This window comes from Lissotriton helveticus, chromosome 1_1 (genome assembly GCF_964261635.1).
Source record: "Lissotriton helveticus chromosome 1_1, aLisHel1.1, whole genome shotgun sequence".
In the NCBI taxonomy this organism is placed as follows: Eukaryota; Metazoa; Chordata; class Amphibia; order Caudata; family Salamandridae; genus Lissotriton; species Lissotriton helveticus.
The window spans coordinates 1,577,830,824-1,577,847,849 of NC_136057.1; the positions used below are offsets into that span (position 1 = coordinate 1,577,830,824).

Sequence of the window (17,026 nt, forward strand, 5' to 3'; positions counted from 1 at the left end):
TTTCTACTCACCTTGGGTGGTTCCTTGGGTTCCCAGCGATTCTACGTGCTCTAGAACCTGCCATCACATCCTCTTAAGCCTTGAAAAGGCAGTGTTGGCTGTTGTAAGAGTTGCAAGGGCGGCCTTTGGCGATAGGAGAAGGCCTCAAGTGTGTACCTCGGATTTTCGGTATTGATGGAACTGATGGGCTGGAGTGAGCAAACCTCAAGAGCAGGCTGTAGCATTGCATTCTTTGACACGTTGCAGTGCATACTGTGCCTTCTCACCAAAAAACATGGAACTGTTGACTGACATGCTTAATTGATGCCTAATTGTCACCAGAAATTCATTCATGCATGACACCTGATCATCACAATAGTGCTCAAGGTGGAGGCCACACAGTCTGTTTTTAGGCCGGCCCTGTCCAACTTTGATTGTCTGAGCAAATGTGTATCTGAATTCGCCAAGGGTGTCGGACAACATATTGCTGGCTATATCCCAAAGTACATGCATGGAACTCCCAACAGGCAGATGTCATTTAGGTATCTCGTAGTCAAGCTAGTGGAAGAAAAGACCCTCTTTTCTAGTGAATCAGCATTTTTCAATTCTGTCTAGTGGCATGGTATGAAATGTGCTGGGTTTACCTTGCTAATAGAAACCTGCACCACCAAGCTTTTGGGAGTCAGGTGCGGAGTCACAAAGGACATATCCCGGGGCAGTTTTGTGACAGCTAGCTGCTGAGCGACTTCTTGGTGGAATTGAAAAAAGCTTAGACCAAGATGCCAACAAGGTTTCTGTCACTTTCTCATAAAGGGCAGTAAGGGCTCTGAAGTAGGAGACCCCAGGCTTCATGATTTATGCCTCTAGGTTTACTGTGGTCTCTATAGCAGGTAGCTTTAGGTCTTGCATATCTGCAGACTACTACAGCAAAAAGGCAGTCTTTATTTTCCTGTGGGGGCTCGGGTGAGGGGCAGTCCACCTCTATTGCTGGGGAAATGTCTATGCAACGGGCATTCTGTAGATCTAAATATAGGCCAGCACAAGTTAACTGGGAAGTAGGAGTAAAGTTACCACTTCCTCATCATCCTCTCCATTTTAAACATTTTGGAGCCCTTGAACGGCATCAGAATCCCAGTCCTAATAAGGCTTGCAGTAGAAGAAAATATTGGTGCCAAGGAAGCTCCTGGGTTTCATCCAAAGTTTGGATTGGCATTGGATATGTCTGCACAGGAGTTGAGGTATGAGCCTGCACTGAGTGAAAGCCATGCGAAGGCCCAACTGGAAGCCAGGCGAAGGCCCAACTGGTCAGTATGTGCCAGAGCATACTCACTGACAGTAGTATAAATAGTGGCTAATGCAGCTCCATGGGTTTTGAAGTTGCTCTGTAAGGAGACGGCATTACCATGAAAAGTAGTTAAATGACATTGGGGTCGACATCCTGGGAAAATCAGGGCATGCCAGGACCCGCCTCTGAACAGGCACAAAGTCTGGTTCTTCTTGGAGTGCCCTCTGCCCAACGTCTCCACGGAGCAAGAGTGGCTAAACTGAGACCAGTCCTAATTGGGCTTCTTGTGCTGTAAAGCGACCCTCAACAACTTCTATGATTCAACGTAAGACAGTGACCTGGAGTGACACCAGGACCTAGAACAGTTTTGGGCTTGTGGCTTGGTATCCTGTTTGGAGTATACCAACCACACCTTTGTGTTGAGTGACAAATAGCTTTGGCTTCCGCTTCCTGATTCCTTCCAGTGAATCAGAGTATTTGTTGTATGAATTAGAGTCATGCCTAGAAACAGTTCACCACTGAAAAAATGTGTTTTGGCATTGGTGACAACTGACAGTAGTTGACCTGGTAGCTATGTATCCATGTTAAAGGGCATGTAAAGAAAGGAATTTGTTACTTCACAGTCATAGTGTCTATATATGGCTACACAGTGTGACTTCTTTAGGCATAGCGAGGTAGCCATGGAGTCTGACACCACCTGCTGATGCGTGGTGGGCATTAGAATCTTGCACCTACAGAAAGTCAAGAGGTGAAGACTCTGCTTTAAGATAGAAACACGTCTCCCTTACCATCTTCCATTTGGCTTCCCTGTGAGCATACCTCTCCTGAGTATGCCCTTTGTCCATTTTATGAGCCTTTCTTTTAGTGTATGTTCTCCTGTGTTTTCACTTCTTCCAGTTGCTTATCTATTATAAGACCATGTGCCACATTTTGTGGTTGGGTTGGACAATGTTAAATGTAGTTACATCAAAGATTATAAAAGTATTTCTTTTCCAGTTAGTAACTCTAGTACTTTTTGTCTTAAACCTGTATGTTCATAATTGACAAAAGGTTACATTGCAGGTAAGTCACATATGAATAATAGTTCTTTACTGCATTTGCTGATGAAGTTGCATTTCTGATTGTGCTCACAGCATATAGACCAGAATGTACTTACAACCTTCCTACCCTGTGTATCCAGGTTTGTTTCTTCAGATGAAAAGAAGAAGCAAGGCTGTCAGCGAGAAAATGAAACTTTAATTCAGAGAAGAAAGGACCAGATGCAACCAGGGGGAACTACAGTCAGTGTTACAGTTCCTTATCGTGTAGTAGACCAGCCACTCAAGCTTACGGCCCAAGACTGGTATGATACACTTCTACTTAGAAAATTGTTGTTTTGTGATTTATTTCTTCACTTCCACCTAGGGGAAACTCCATTTCTTGATACAGTTGGGCTGTATTGACCTTCGATTATGGATGTGTTTTTTAAGTATCTGACACGTTTTTGCCTGTGATTTTTTTTCTCCTATGGTGCTTGCTAATGCATAATGTTTGAAATCCAACATTGCTTCTGTGCTTTTTGCATCTGGAAGGTTTGCCAGCGGTATACCTGTCTAGTTTGTAAGGTTTTCCTGAGGCAGATGGCTGGGTCCTTTAAAGTGTTAGAAGGGCTTTCTCTCATCTCCAGTTGCTTGATGCAGATCATGCAACAGTTTGGACTTGTAGCAGATTTTTTATTTTGATTTTCTTTACTCATTGAGCTTCAGATCAAGTTTTCTTATGGCTGAGCTCACACCATGTCTTGTGCTGTGGTTAGAACATAGTGCTGCAGGTCTAAATTTTAGTATCTGAAAGAGACACGTTAGTGATAGATTCCTTACCTTAGAATATCCCCAGGCGTCAGACTGGATCCGGAAAGTTTTTCGTCAGTAGTGCCCCTGCGTGTCGGTAGGTGGCGTTGTGCGGCTGCGCGTTTGTCGCTGGTTTATTAAGCACCAAGATGACATCACAGAGACTACTTAGGCGCCACCCATGCTCGCTGACGTCGGTTCTTTCTTTTTCTGGACGAGCAAGCGCAGATCCGGTTCGAGCACTTTCCCTAGTCACTTTTTGACTAACTTTTTGAGACTTTTTTTTTATATATTTCTTTTTATTAAAGCAAGGCATCAATAAAATACAGCTGTGCATATGAGAGAAGAGGGTCGTTTACCAATGCAATACATAACGTGCAAAAATATTAGCGATGGGGGGAAAAAGGAGAGTATGGTACAAATTACATATAGATTCACGGGCCAAGATCGTGGGGAAAGAGGAGCATCCGATTCAACAATAGCAGACGATGTACAAATATCCCCTCTATATTGGTTCCAGGGCCCCCAAATACTGTTCCATCTTTGAGGGCGACCCCTAGCTAGGTAGACAGTTTTTTCACGGAACATACACCAATCCATACTTTCTTTCCATTCGGCCAACGTAGGCGGCCTTGCAGACCCCCACAGCTGTGCAATATTCCGTTTTGCAATCATAATCCCAAGAGTGACCCATCGAATTTGTGCAGCATTCAGGTCTGTAGGCTCCCAAATATTTAATAAACATCTCCTAGCTTCTGGCAGGAGCTGCACACCCGTTACTTCTTGCATAACGGCATGAACCATCTTCCAGTAATCCACCATATATCGACATTTCCACAGTATATGGAAAAGTGTTCCCACCTGACCACATCCACGTTTGCACAAGCCATCGTCAGAGAACCCCATTATAATCAGACGAGGACCGGTAAGATAAACCCTATGTAAAATTCTTAATTGGACAAGTCTCAATCTCGCTGGAATCGCAACTTCCTTAGTGGAAGAGACCGCAGATTGCCAGTCTTCATCTATTTCAATACCCTCCTGCGTCCACTTGTTCCGTAGTTCCACTAATAGATCAGTTATGCAATTTATCAATTTTTTGTAAATGAGTGAGATGGTCCTTTCTGGTAGGTGCCCATCTAGTATTCGGTCTTCTAATGGGGATGACTCTGGTATTATTTCCCCCTCGGGGGCTATCGATTTTAGAGCATGCCGCACCTGTGCATAACGAAAATATTCTTTGTTATTCAACTCATATTCAGTCTGTAGTTCCACAAACGACTTCATTTTCCCCTTCACCCAAACATCTCCCACAGTAGAAATCCCTATCCAGTCCCATTTGTCGAAACCCTTCGTGTTACACAACCGGCCCAATCTATCCGAACCAAATAAAGGGGTAGCCATCGTCAAACGGTCCTTCCATCCCATTGAACAGGTAACATCATGCCATATACGAACTGCTACTTTAGTCGGGCCCGTTAAACTTTTCTCCACAGACCTAGCATACAGCACTCTATTGTAATTACCACCAGGGAGCAGCCATCTATCCATTGCATATCCCGGATCCGCCGTGGACCCATAGGTTCCGTTGTTTATATCTCCCAACTGAGACGCCCAATAATATTGTTTAATATCTGGGAGAGCAATTCCCCCATCGTACCCGTGGAGCGTCAGCTTGGCAAGCGCTATTCGTGAGCGACCATCCCAAAGCAAATTACGTTGCAATCCCTCCACCTCTCGAAAATAACTAGCTGGTACCACATCCAGAGTGTTTTGTAGGGCATATAAAAACCGGGGCAAAGACATCATTTTAAACAGGGCCGCTCGTCCCAACAGCGACAGCGGGAGCTTCTTCCAGCTCGCCACGGCCCTCCTCAAACGGGCCAGTGGAGGAAGGACTTTCTTATCATATCGAATTGCGGGGTCGAGTGAGACATAGATCCCAAGATATTTAAATCCGTCCCTAGCTCTCTGTATAGGACAATTACGAGGGAGAACGGGGACTTCGCCGCACAACACGTACAAATAAGACTTCGTCCAATTTATTTTCAATCCCGAGTTTCGACCATAAGAGAGTAAAACATCGCATATTACGTTAAGGGATTTCTTGGGCGAAGTTAAAGCAATACGTTGTCGGCATATAAAGAAATTCGATCCTCGAACTGCCGGGACCAGCGGATGCCCTTTATTGAGGGCTCCCAACAGATCCAAGCCGCCTGGGGCTCCAGAGCCAGCGAGAACAGAAGGGGGGGACAGCGGACATCCCTGTCTAGTGCCACGCCAAAGACAAAATGGCGCCGAGGTCCGATTATTCACCACAACTTGAGCCAGAGGCTCTGTATACAGGAGTCGCACCCAGCCAATAAACTCAGGCCCAAAACCGAACTTAGCTAAGACAGCCCACAGATATGACCACTCCACCGTGTCGAAAGCCTTCGTGGCATCAAGTGACGCCAACATGGCCGGTTCTCTTAAGGTATGTGCCCTAGCGAGGACTCCATGTAATCTGTGCAGATTCAAGGCCGTGTTCCTATGAGGAATAAAGCCAGATTGATCAGGATGTACTAGTTCACTAATAACCTTAATCAACCTATTGGATAACACTTTAGCCAGTATCTTCGGTTCCGAGTTCAATAACGATATCGGCCTGTACGAGGCACAACAAGATTTGGGCTTCCCATCCTTCGGTATAACTACTATCGAGGCCACTCTCTGATCGTGGGGTAGGATTCCACGTTCTAGAGCTTCCAAAAACATTTCTTTCAGATACGGGTCAATCCTGTCCGGTCGAAGCTTATATAACTCAATCGGTAGACCATTGGGACCCATTGCCTTCCCAGAATTGAGGGAGCGCACCGCTAAAGCAATCTCATCCACCGTAAGCTTACTGTCCATAAACTCGTGGTCCTCTTCAGCCAAACAGGGCAGTTGGATATCCCTAAGTAGTTGGCACGAGTCCGCCTCCGGCCTGTCCGAGACAGAGGCATACACAGTACGGAAGTATGCCGCAAAACCATCAACTATCCCCTGTGGATCAGTTATACGATCACCCTCCTCATTCTCAATCTCTGGAACTACTCGATCTGCACCATCCCTCCTGTCCAGCCAGGCAATCAGTTTACCCGCTTTATCACCTACATCATATATGCCTCCCTGTTGCTCTCGACTCATAGCCTTCGCACTATCAGTGACCAACGTCCTGTATTCCAGCTGTTTAAGTTGCAAGGCATGTAGTTTAGCACGGGTAGCCCCCTGCTCCAGTTCCAATTTAATATTGGCTATGTCCGACTCAATCCCAACCACCTCTTCCTCCGTTTGTCTTTTAACCCCTGAAATCAGGGACAGGGCTTGACCTCGAATCACTGTTTTGAAGGCTTCCCACAACGAGACCGATGAAGAAACCGAACCTTCATTGTCATTAAAATAATTTTCCAACGCTTTCAAAAGTTCCTTGCGAACCTTAGGATTATGCAAGTACCAAGGATTTATAGGGGCGATCCTACCATTAGTACCCGGTGTCATTTCAAATCTAATCCAAAGTGACGAGTGATCCGAAATCCCTCTAGCCAGATGTTTCACCTCCGCAATATACGACGCCTGGGCAGCAGGCACTAAACTATAATCAATACGCGAGAGACTACCATGTGCGCCGGAGTGGAAGGTATACTGTCGCTGAGTCGGATGGAACATTCTCCAGCAATCTATTAAACCCAAAGCCTCTAGAAAATCAGGAAGCCATTTATGTGTCCGTCCCGTATCTCGGGGCGGGGATCTATCCATGGTGCCAGAGACTACAGCATTAAAATCTCCACCCAGAATCAGCAGCCCTCTTGGGAGATCCAGAACAAGCCTGCCCAGCTCAGCATAGGTAGTAGTTTGTAGCCCCGGGGGGACATAGACACAAGGGAAAGAGTATATCCCTCCCAACGTCCTGACACTGCGACATAGCGACCCCTATCATCTGTCGTGACGGAGTCAACCACAAACGGAAGAGATTTCCTAAGGAGGATCCCAACTCCCCTCGACCTTGAAGTAAATCCGGCATGCGCCACCAGGCGGTAGCCCTTTCTATGCATCGCATTGCACGCATTTCCCACTAAATGATTCTCCTGAAGTAAAACTACATCCGGAGAGTGCCTTTTGAGGAACTGGAGGACCACACTGCGCTTGATTTTATCTCCCAGCCCATTCACATTCCAACTCAATACTCTCAGCCCCTTAGCCCCCATCAAAAAACATAAAAAAGGCCCAACCCTTCTCCAATCCTCGCACAATCATGAAACAAATCTGATATACAAAGCCTTGAAAAAACACAAAAAATTCAAAAACAAAAAAAGTCCCCACCACTCCCCCAGGGAATGTACAGTTACGCCCCCCCCCCACCCTGCACCCCTGCTCACGACTATTCAGCCACCCCAACTCGCAGTGTGCCTGTCGCCCCAACATCTAAACTACACTACAAAAAGCTAAATACGAGGAGGAAAATGACCCACGGACAGTTTGTTAACCCCTCTAAGTTACTGTGGTAGAACATGATGTTAGAAAAATTAGAACCAAGTCCGTTCCCCAAGTTCAGAGTTTACACTGCAACAGTACTTATTCTTGTTCCTGCGCACCCTCTCCTTCAGCGCCGCTATGTCCACAAGGTTCTTCCTGAGCGACTAGGGTGTCCAACCAGTCTGCCGCGATTTCGGGCTTATCAAAGAAATAGACCTTTTCGCCATGTTCGATCCTCAACTTGGCCGGGTACACCATAGCGTATTTGAGTCCCTTGTCGCGAAGCTTCAGTTTAATCCCCATGAAGCTCATTCTTTGTTTTTGGACTGCTGGTGTGAAGTCTGGAAAAAAACTGATGGATGAGTTTTCGTACTGCAAAGGGCCTTTAGACCAGAAGGCTTGGAGGGTTGCGTCTCTATCTCCGAAGTTAAATATCCTAGCTATCAAAGGTCGAGGGGGTCCACCAACTCGAGGCCTGCCACCGGGAATCCTGTGTGCTCTTTCAACAGTGAAAAAATTTTCAAGACCCTTGGGCAGAAGATGTTTTAGCACCAACTCTTCAGCAAAGAGGTCCGCAGATTGCCCCTCTGCTTTTTCCGGTACGCCAATAATGCGTACGTTATTCCTCCGGGCTCGCCCTTCAAAGTCCTCCAGTTTACGATGGGCCAGATAATTCGAGGCCATCAAATTTCGGACTTCCGTTTGCAATTCAGTGACATCTGTCGTGAGACTGACAGTTTTTATGTCCAGAGATTTCACTCTCTCACTAGTTTTCGTGAGGTCCGCCCAAATCAGATTCACTTCAATCGACACGGTGTCCAACTTATGGGCAAGAGTCCATCTTTAGTCCAAGAGTGGACTTGACACCATCAATGGCGGCCAAAACATCTTGTAATGTCAGCTCCGGTTCCAGGACCGAGGTGTCTTTGAGTCCTTCTTGAGATTTGCTCAGTCCACTCGGTGATCCCTTCGACTGAGCATAGCGGTTCATGTTATTAGATTGGGTATACCTTCGCCCTCGAACGGTTTTCGCCTGCCGCTTGTCTCCCTCCGGCTTGGCAGCCATCGTGAAACAAATCAATGTTCACCGTCCGGTTCAGGGGAGACAGTAAGCGAAACACCCAGCAGTGCGATCAGCAACACGTCCTTCGTTATCAATTCTTATAACATACTCCTAGCTCTCGTGGCTATGAAACAGTCAGTATTCAATGTGGCGCAATAATCAGCCAATACTCGACAAATGCCAAGTCAGAGAGCGGAGGTTTATTGCAGTTACGACAGGGCAAGGCACACTTGTCGCCGATAAGGGTCTGTGGTGGTCTAGAGTGGACCCAATCGAATCCCAGGCGAAATCTAAAGTGAAACCAACAGGAGAAGCGGAGCTGAGCCAGTCACTTCCGGTGCCCAAGGCCGATGTTGTTGCATTACCACTCGGGCACAGTGCTAACGAAATCACCGGTCATCCGAGGGGAACAGGCCTCAAAACTCCACAGTCATATAACTCCGGTTTCCGGGGAACATTCGAGACCCGGTTTTCAGCTCTCGTGTCTCCTTCGGTTCCTCTGCAAGAAGCACTTCACAGTAGTCAGGATAAATGACAGGATATATTTGGGGGGCTACGAGGGTCTCGGGAGCCCTAAGCTCACGCGGCCATCTTGGTTGCGCGCGAAGCTCCTCCCTCCGTCTCTACTTCTTTTGAGTCTTTGACTCATGGTGCCACGTAGGGAGCCTGGGTTTAAATCCTGCGGGACCTGTCGCCGTACGATGTCGGTGGCCGACCCCCATGGCATCTGTCTCTATTATCTGCAGCGCGACCATGACTCCCGGTCATGTTCTGACTGTCTGGCCATGGCTCCGAAGGGTTTGCGGGAGCGGTCTCGAAAGCTGCTGGAGGCCAGGCCACCGTCTCCGCGCCGTTCGAGGTCCAGGGGTCGCTCGAGGGACCGACCGTGGAGCCCTCATCACTCCTCTGGATCAAAGTCTTCACCCTCAGAATCGGCTAAGAGACGTCACAAAAAAAAGTCGAAGAAGCGTGTTCGCTCTCAGACGTCCCCCCGTCGGTCTCCGGACGAGGGGGCCAGGGGTCCTTCCCCTGTGGCTCCGTTGGAGCCTGGGAGTCCAGCGGCCTACCCGCCCTATCTGGGTCCGTCGGCGAGTCCTTTCCATGTGCAAGAGTTTCTTGTTGCCATGGACCGCCTTTTCAGGCCTAGGGCTCTTGCCAGCGCGCCTTCAGGCCCCGCGGTCCCTATTGAGGGCCCTTGCTTGCTGCGGCGCTGCAAGGTCCTCCGCCGGCGGCTCCGGCACCACAGGGTCATCTGCCAGCTGCTCCGGCGCCCCCTGCGCCTCAGTTCCCGGCTGCGACATGGGTTCCGTTGGTCCCACCTCCGCCCTTGCCCGAATTTCCAGGCAATTTTGCTCCGGCTTGGGACCCTAATTGGGACATGGAGCCGGATCTGCACCGGGTGCATTTGTTTTCCCCTGTGCCTCTCCTGCCGCTGCTGCCTGTGCCTCGGGCTGTGGAGGAGGGGGATGACTGGGAGGGGTTGGAGGACCCTCTTGCACGGCAGTGCGAGTCTGAACATGAGTGGGCGGAGGATGCTGGTGGCCTTGACCTCTCCTCCGAGCCTGGATTTAGGTCTCCTCCCGCTGTCATGGAGGAGGGCTCCACATATACTGTGGTGCTCCGTAGAGCAGCTGAGGCCCTTGACCTTGATCTGCCTACTGTTACTCACAAGACCAACCTCCTTACTGAGGGGCTTCAGCCAGCAGCAAGTTCTATGGAACCTCTGCTCCCGTTTAATGAGGCCTTGACTGATGTTTTGATGGGCACCTGGTCTAGGCCAGCCACAGGGGTTCATGTGGTTAAGAAAGTGCAGGCATCGCCTGGCACCGGGCGACCCAGCCTTTCTGACAAATCATCTGACTCCGGAGATCCCGGTCATTCAGGCCTCCACTTCTCAACGTGCGTTCCCTACCGCCCTTTCGGATAAGGAATCGAATAAGCTGGAGCAGTTTGTCAAGAAGTTATTTTCCTCTGTCAGCTGTGGGCTGCGGTCAGTCAACTCCGCGTGCCTCTTGGGCCACTACTCTCACACTGTGTGGGACACAGTGGCGCAGACACTGCCCCAGTGCCCGGAAGAGGTTAGGGCTATACTTTCCCAAGCTGTTGCTGAGGGGAAGGATGCCGCAAAGCTCGCCATTCGGTGTGGGTTGGACACCGCTGATTCTTTAGGGAGAGCGATCTCCACAACAGTGGCCCTGCCTGGCTGCAGTCCACTAGGTTATCGGGGAATGTTCAGAGTTCCCTCATGGACATGCCTTTTGATGGTACTCTCCTGTTTGGCGATAAGGCAGATAGTGCACTGGAGCGTTTCAAGGATTCTGGGGGTACGGCCAAGTCCTTGCGTCTCTCCACCACATGCCCGGTCACGTCTACCTTTCGTTCCTTTCGTGGCCACGGAAGGGGCGCCCCTGCCCGCTTGTTCAGTCAGAAACCTGCGCCGAACCAAACTCAGCATGGCTGTGGGCGTGGAGACCACAGTGGGCCAGCGTATGGGTCAGTCAACCTCTGCTCCACCTCTGCTCCCGCAGCATCTGCCTCAAAGCCTTCCTAGTCCGTGCTTTGGGGTGCAGCCACGGCAGGATTCAACATCACCTAACCCATTGGCCCTCTGCCACTTCCAACAGGTGGGTGCTGCAAATCGTCCAGAGGGGTTCTCCATCAACGTGCCGAAGTCGCACCTGAGTCCCGCTCAGAAGCTCCCTTTCATCGGAGCGTTTCTGGATTTGACGCGGTTTCAAATTTATCCTCCCGAGCAGCGATTCCGGGATATTCAGGCTATGATTCCTATCTTTCAGCCTCTATCCCTGGTTTCAGTCAGGGTGACCCTACGGCTCCTGGGCCTGATTGCCTCCTGCATCCTGCTGGTGCAACAGGTCAGATGGCATATGCGGATTCAGAAGTTCCAGTGGGCACAGCATCAGGGCAACCTGTCAGATCACGTCCAGAACTCAGACGGCACTGCTCGACAATTGCAGTGGTGGCTCACGAATCGCGATTGGGTCAATTGCAGATCCCTCTACCCTTTTCCAACCGGAGCACACAGTGGTGACTGAGGAGTCCCTCCTGGAATGGGGCAGCCACTTGGGAGAGGTGGAGATCAGAGGCCTCTGGTCTCTGGCGGAGTCCTGGCTCCATATCAACCTTTTGGAGCTTCGGGTGATCCAACTGGCACTGAAGGCATTCCTTCCCTCTGTCTGGGGAAGTGTAGTGCAGGTGTTAACGGACAACACCACAGCCATGTAGTATTGGAACAAACAGGGCGCAAGGTCTCTTTTTGCAGTGGGGAGAGCCTTGGTTAGATCTATTCGCCACCGAAGAGAACGCGACAGTTGACAGCTTTCAATCTTCCTCCAGAAGTCTGTGATGTCATTCTGGCAGCCAGGCGTCCCTCCACTAAAACGGTATACGCCTGCTGATGGAACAAGTTTGTGGCATTGTGCACGGCTAAGGCTGTGGATCCCCTTTCTGCCCCTCTTTCCGAAGTCCTTCTGTTCCTTCTTTCTTTGGCCCAGCAGGGCTCTGCTCTGCGCACTATCAAAGGTTATCTTTCAGCCAGCTCCGCTTTCTACAGCTTCCAGACCGGCCTTCTCTTTTTAAGTCCCTGGTTGTTAATCGTTTTCTGAAAGACATTACGCACACATTTCCTCGTATGCCGTTCTTAATGCCTCAATGGGACTTAAACCTTGTCTTGACATCTTATGTGCACTCCCTTCGAGACCCTTCATAACTGTCCTTTGAGTCTTCTCACTCTCAAGACTGCTTTCCTGGTAGCGATCACCTCTTCCAGAAGAGTGCGTGAGCTCCAGGCTCTTTCTTCTAAACCTCATTTCCTTTCTGTTCATCCGGACAAGGTGGTTTTAAGGACCCATCCTTCTTTCTTGCCAAAGGTTGTCACGCCTGTGAGGAAGTGCCATCTTTCTTGCATGGTATGCCCCCACTTTTTGCTGAATTGCTGATGTACTTTGACTGAGTGTGCCCTGGGGTCCTGCCAATCAGGTACCCAGGGCCTGTGTTCCTTCCCTAAACCGGTGTTGAAGCCTAAACCAAATTGGCATCTCTGGCCACTGGTAGGCCCCTGGTAAATGGTACCCTAGGTACCCAGGGCACTGTGACCAGAGAAGACCCTTAAGGGCTGCAGCACTTAGTGTACCACCCTTAGGGGCCCTGTACCCTGACACACACACACACTGCCTTTGCACGCTGAGTGTCTTGGGGCAGAACTAAACCAAGTCGACATGGCACACATCCCTGTGTGCCAGGCCCACAAACACACTGCCCTGGCATACCTCAGGCACCCCTCCAGCTGGGTGCACTATGCCAGTGGTGTGGGCGCAGTTGCATGAGCCCTGTGCCCCTACAGTACCCAGGGCCATTCCTGGGCACTGTAAGTTCAGTGATGCCATTAAGAGTATATGGTGCTGGGAGGTTGTCATTATGAACTCCACAGCACCATAATGCACTGAAGACTGAGAAGATTGATACCAACCTTCTCAGCACATTAAACGAACACTGATGCCAGTGTGGGATTTAATGTAAAATGCACTAGAGTGCATCTTACAGATGCCCCTGAAACCTAACCAACTCCCAGTGTCTTGACTGCGTGGCTACCAGGGCTGCCACCACCAGACATGTTTCTGGACCCTGGGTCGATAGCTTGAGGCTCTCGGGGGCCTGAAACAATGCACATCCTGGGATGAGGTGCCAAGCCTCCTCCCACAGGATGGACAGGGGAAGCTTCAAAGGCATGCTGCCTTTTGTGAGCTTCCCCAGTCAGATTGCTGTACTCCGCAACTGGCCCCCACTCTGGCGAGAAGACAGGTGGGAAACCCTAAGTGCGGAAAGGGGTTGTGCCAGCCTCTGCCAACCCCACCCCTCAGGTGGGAGAGGCGAGGTGAAGCACAACTCTGGGCTCCTGCCTTCTTGAGGATGGGGAGCCCTGCCCAATCAGAGATAGACTCCTGCCCCCCCTCCCACAGGAGAGGAGCAGGATAGGTGGTGTAAGCAAATCAGGACAGGGACCATTGGTCCCTGCCCTTACCCTACCTGTATCACCTCTAAATTTAGTATTTAGGGGAACCCTGAACCTTCCTGTCTCCGTTCCCGATTCCGAAACAAGAAAGAAGTCCAAGAAGAAGACTACCTGCCATGCAGCTGCTAACGAGGACGACACAAACTGACTTAGCCCCAGCCCTACCGGCCTGTTGATCCTTGAACCTGCTCCTGCTTAACCCTGGCGTCTCCTGCAGACAGCAACCTCGAAAACCCCAGTGGACCTGCCTGCCTTGCTCTTCTAAAGACTGGGACTCCCACAAGCAGTGGTTCTGCTCAAAGAAGCTACAGCCTTGGTGCCAGCCAGGAACCGCGAATCCAGCACACTCTGCACCTGCCAAGCCAGGCCTGTGCCTGAGTGGACAAAGACCACGAGGACGTCCCCCCGGCGATTGTGACCACGAATCCAGTGCCCAAGTACCCTCCTCGACGACCCAGACGACGCCTGCAGCCTCATAACAAGGGACCCCTCCAACCGCGACCAGCTGAGGGTAAGATTTCCCGATGTCAAAAGACACCCTTGCGCCCCATGGCCCCCTTTGCCCAACTCCTGGGTGTCTACCTATCCTCCAAGATCCCAACTTACCTCTCGAAGTGGTGGTCACACCTGAAGAATCTCAGTCCCCGAGCCTGTAGCCTTTGTTCAACTTCCAGCTTTCCCCGTAAATAGCATTGAGGGCCTGATGGCTCAAAAGCACCATGCATCCAGCCGCCCGAGTGCCCCTGGGAGTGCAACCTCTGTCCTAATCTACTTCCCCATTTGCCCTGAGCAAGTGACCAGGAGCCCAGCTCCCACAGCCGCGTGGCCTGCTTGCCAGCAGTCACCAACCAAAGTCCCCCTGCCTCCCATTGGTTTACCTTGGGCCTAACTCTCTCTGCACCTGGTTGCCCCTGTGCCGCTGAGGGTGTAACAACTGTACCTACCTGACCCTGAAAGACCCCTGAGTCTATGCCCAGAACCGTAACTCTGCCAGTCGAGTACTTACCCAAAAGCCGATAACTCCCTTTTCTTCCATAGGGTAACATTGACTGGTTTCACTTGGAAATTCTTTTGAGTGTGGAGTTTTGAAACTTTAAAATATTCATCTAAAATTAGGCGAATCACGAAAATGAAAATACTCGCATGTTATCAGGAGAGATCCCAGTGCTGGATCTTGGTGCCCAGCACTGACCCTGAAAAGTAATTATATCTTAACTTACTGGTAACTTGAATTTCCTTCCATAGGATAACATTGCCTGTTTTTTGCTGAAAAAGTTTAGATTTTTTGAAACTTACAAATATTCATAAAAAATCACCTTGATGACATAAACGCATTCTTTCCATTGTTTACAGGAGATGGACCAGTGCTGGATCCAGGATCCTACACTGAGTAAGAAAAAGTAACGATAACACTACTTACCTGCTAAGTGAATTTCCTCCCATAGGATAACATTGGTGATTCTACGTGAAAAAGTTTGTCATCTTTTAAAATACAATAATATTCCTTAAAAATCACAACTGTAACCAATATGCTTTTCCTCAACTGTTTACAGGAGATGTCCCAGGATTGAATCTAGGATCCAGTCCTGTGGTTAGAAAAGTAATCCATAAAGTAATTAATTGCATTTAACTAGAAATTCCCATTGAGCTCAATGTCACATTGTGTTTGAAATTGTGTTACCTATTGCAACAACTGTAACTATGTTACTCAAGTCTATTGCCTATTTGAAAAGTATTTAACTAAAGTAACTCATTCTGAGGAAGTATATTTCGATGCCTATTGTTGGTTCTAAAATAAAACAACTATATATTTGTTTATACAAACCATTGGCCTAGAATTCAGTTCTTGAGTGTGTGGGACCATTTGCTGACCACAAATGCTTTACACTGTCCTCTGATAGTGCCTTACTGCTCGACCAAGCTACCACTTTAGAGAGTAAGATTATATCTAACTTTAGCCTCTGACAAACCTCTGGGGACTTTGGACTCAGTGCACACTATAACCGACTTTGGTCCAGTATATACAGAGCCACTTTCTTACAACGCCCTTCCACATCAGGCAGACTATCACCTTGCCCACATTCTTTCCGCATCCTTCAAAAGAGGAAAAGCGGCTCCATCTGGACCCAAAAGGTGCGCTCTCGTTCTATCTGAAACGCACACAACAGTTCCTGGTGGATGACCAACTCTTTGTTGGCTACGTGGGTGCCAAAAAAGGTCGGGCCGTGCACAAACGAACCATCTCTCAGTGAGTTGTTTTGTGCATAAAAGCATGTTACTCGTTGGCCAAGAAGGAGCCTCCTGTGGGGCTGCGTGCCCATTCTACCAGGGCAACGGCAGCCACTACTGCCTTGGGACGTGGCGTTCCCGTGCAGGACATTTGTCAGGCAGCTACGTGGGCCTCGCACACGTTTATCAAGCATTATTGCCTTGACAGTCCAGCCCGGCGAGACGGCTTCTTTGGCTGTTCTGTTCTCCATGACTTGCTGGTGTAATCTTGTTCGCAGACCCACCACCAGGGTTGTTATTGCTGTGGTAACTATTCTAAGGTAAGGAATCTATCACTAACCTGTCTCTTTCAGATGCACAAGTTACTACTTGTGTAATGATATATCTGTAAGAGACATTAGTTAGTGATAGATTCCTTACCGCCCCACCCATCCTCCCCATTCTGCAAACTGATTTCTAGGGTTAAGGTCATCCCTTTCAGGGCCCTAGTTTCATGGCACCAGTGGTCAGTTTCTTGCATGGCTCTGCGTTCCTGGCGCGGAAAGTCGTGTACAGAACTGACGTCCGCGCGCATGGGTGGCGCTTAAGTAGTCTCCGTGATGTCATCTTGGCGCTTACGAAGCCAGCGACGGACGCGGAGCCGCACGACGCCACCTACGGGCGCGCTGGGTTACTGCTGACGAAAAACTTTCCGGATCCAGTCTGACGCCTCGGGATATTCCAAGGTAAGGAATCTATCACTAACTAGTGTCTCTTACAGATATATCGTTACACAAGTAGTAACTTGTGCTTTGCTGCTGTAAATACCATTTAGTTTCAGGACTGCAGTGATTAAAGCACATTTACAGCTTCCAGTGAGTGAGTAGACTACCTCGTTTCATGTAGCTGAAAAAGTATTTTTTGGAGCAATTGAGAGAAAAAGTCATGTTTGGTTTTGCACCAGTGATCACTATTGCTTGAGAAGCCTTCTTGACTTACTGTCAGAGCGATCTTGACAAAGTCTCATGTAATTGGGCACATTCATTACCGTATGCAAACAGCTGAACAGTTTCAGGAAACAGCCTAGAATTCATAGAATACAGAAACAAAAATAAAATGTAATCTATTAAACATAC

General features: G+C 49.1%; 1 protein-coding gene across 1 annotated transcript in view; it reads left to right on the forward strand.

Annotated features, from left to right (window-relative positions):
- The window catches only part of CDC73 (cell division cycle 73), a 589,523-nt gene that overhangs the window by 464,625 nt on the left and 107,872 nt on the right, over positions 1-17,026 (forward strand). The window contains exon 14 of the mRNA XM_078687289.1: positions 2,445-2,606. Within this exon, the coding sequence (XP_078543415.1) occupies positions 2,445-2,606 (162 nt within the window). The remainder of the gene's footprint in view (positions 1-2,444; positions 2,607-17,026) is intronic.